The sequence below is a fragment of the Sinocyclocheilus anshuiensis genome, unplaced genomic scaffold (genome assembly GCF_001515605.1).
Source record: "Sinocyclocheilus anshuiensis isolate Anshui unplaced genomic scaffold, SAMN03320099.WGS_v1.1 scaffold579, whole genome shotgun sequence".
NCBI lineage: Eukaryota > Metazoa > Chordata > Actinopteri > Cypriniformes > Cyprinidae > Sinocyclocheilus > Sinocyclocheilus anshuiensis.
The window spans coordinates 2535455-2536060 of NW_015551075.1; the positions used below are offsets into that span (position 1 = coordinate 2535455).

The window sequence follows — 606 nt, forward strand, 5'->3', positions numbered from 1 at the left end:
TATTTCATATTTGATTGTATTTGATTGTACTGATCTGTTAAGCATTGCATAATGTTGATAATGATTTTATTAATGAATGTTATGCTATTATAAAGTGTTAAAGCAATTAGTTTGTTTACCAGGAGAGAGCAACATTTTCCCCATAATGAGATTTATTTTTAAGAAAAATGCTTAAAAAGCAAAGTATTTCCCATTATCCTGTTGGGACGCTCTGTTATGTAATTGAAAATATTTCCGAACTTAGCCTTACAGGAGGTTTGTCTGTCCCCCTGCAGCACTTACAGTGAAATTCCTCACGAAGCGCTTCATTAGTGAATATGACCCAAACCTTGGTGAGTTTCCCAGATTTTACTGTTGTCACCAGTGATGTAACCTAATATACTGAGGGGAGTTTGAAGGTAAAAGTTTAACAAACGGTCATTGAAAAACTTGGAGTGTAACATAGTGATTTTGGGAGCTATGGGATCTGGAAAATCAGGTATGACTACCATGCAATGTTCATAATAACAAACATAATTTTAATTTGATAAAATGTGCCTTGAATGCACTGTGACGCGTTTTGAATTTGTATTGTCCTATATATATATATATATATATATATATATA

General features: G+C 32.5%; 1 protein-coding gene across 1 annotated transcript in view; it reads left to right on the forward strand.

The window, feature by feature from the left end:
- rasl12 (RAS-like, family 12) overlaps positions 1-606 on the forward strand; it is an 8516-nt gene that overhangs the window by 1113 nt on the left and 6797 nt on the right. The window contains exon 4 of the mRNA XM_016452264.1: positions 276-332. Within this exon, the coding sequence (XP_016307750.1) occupies positions 276-332 (57 nt within the window). The remainder of the gene's footprint in view (positions 1-275; positions 333-606) is intronic.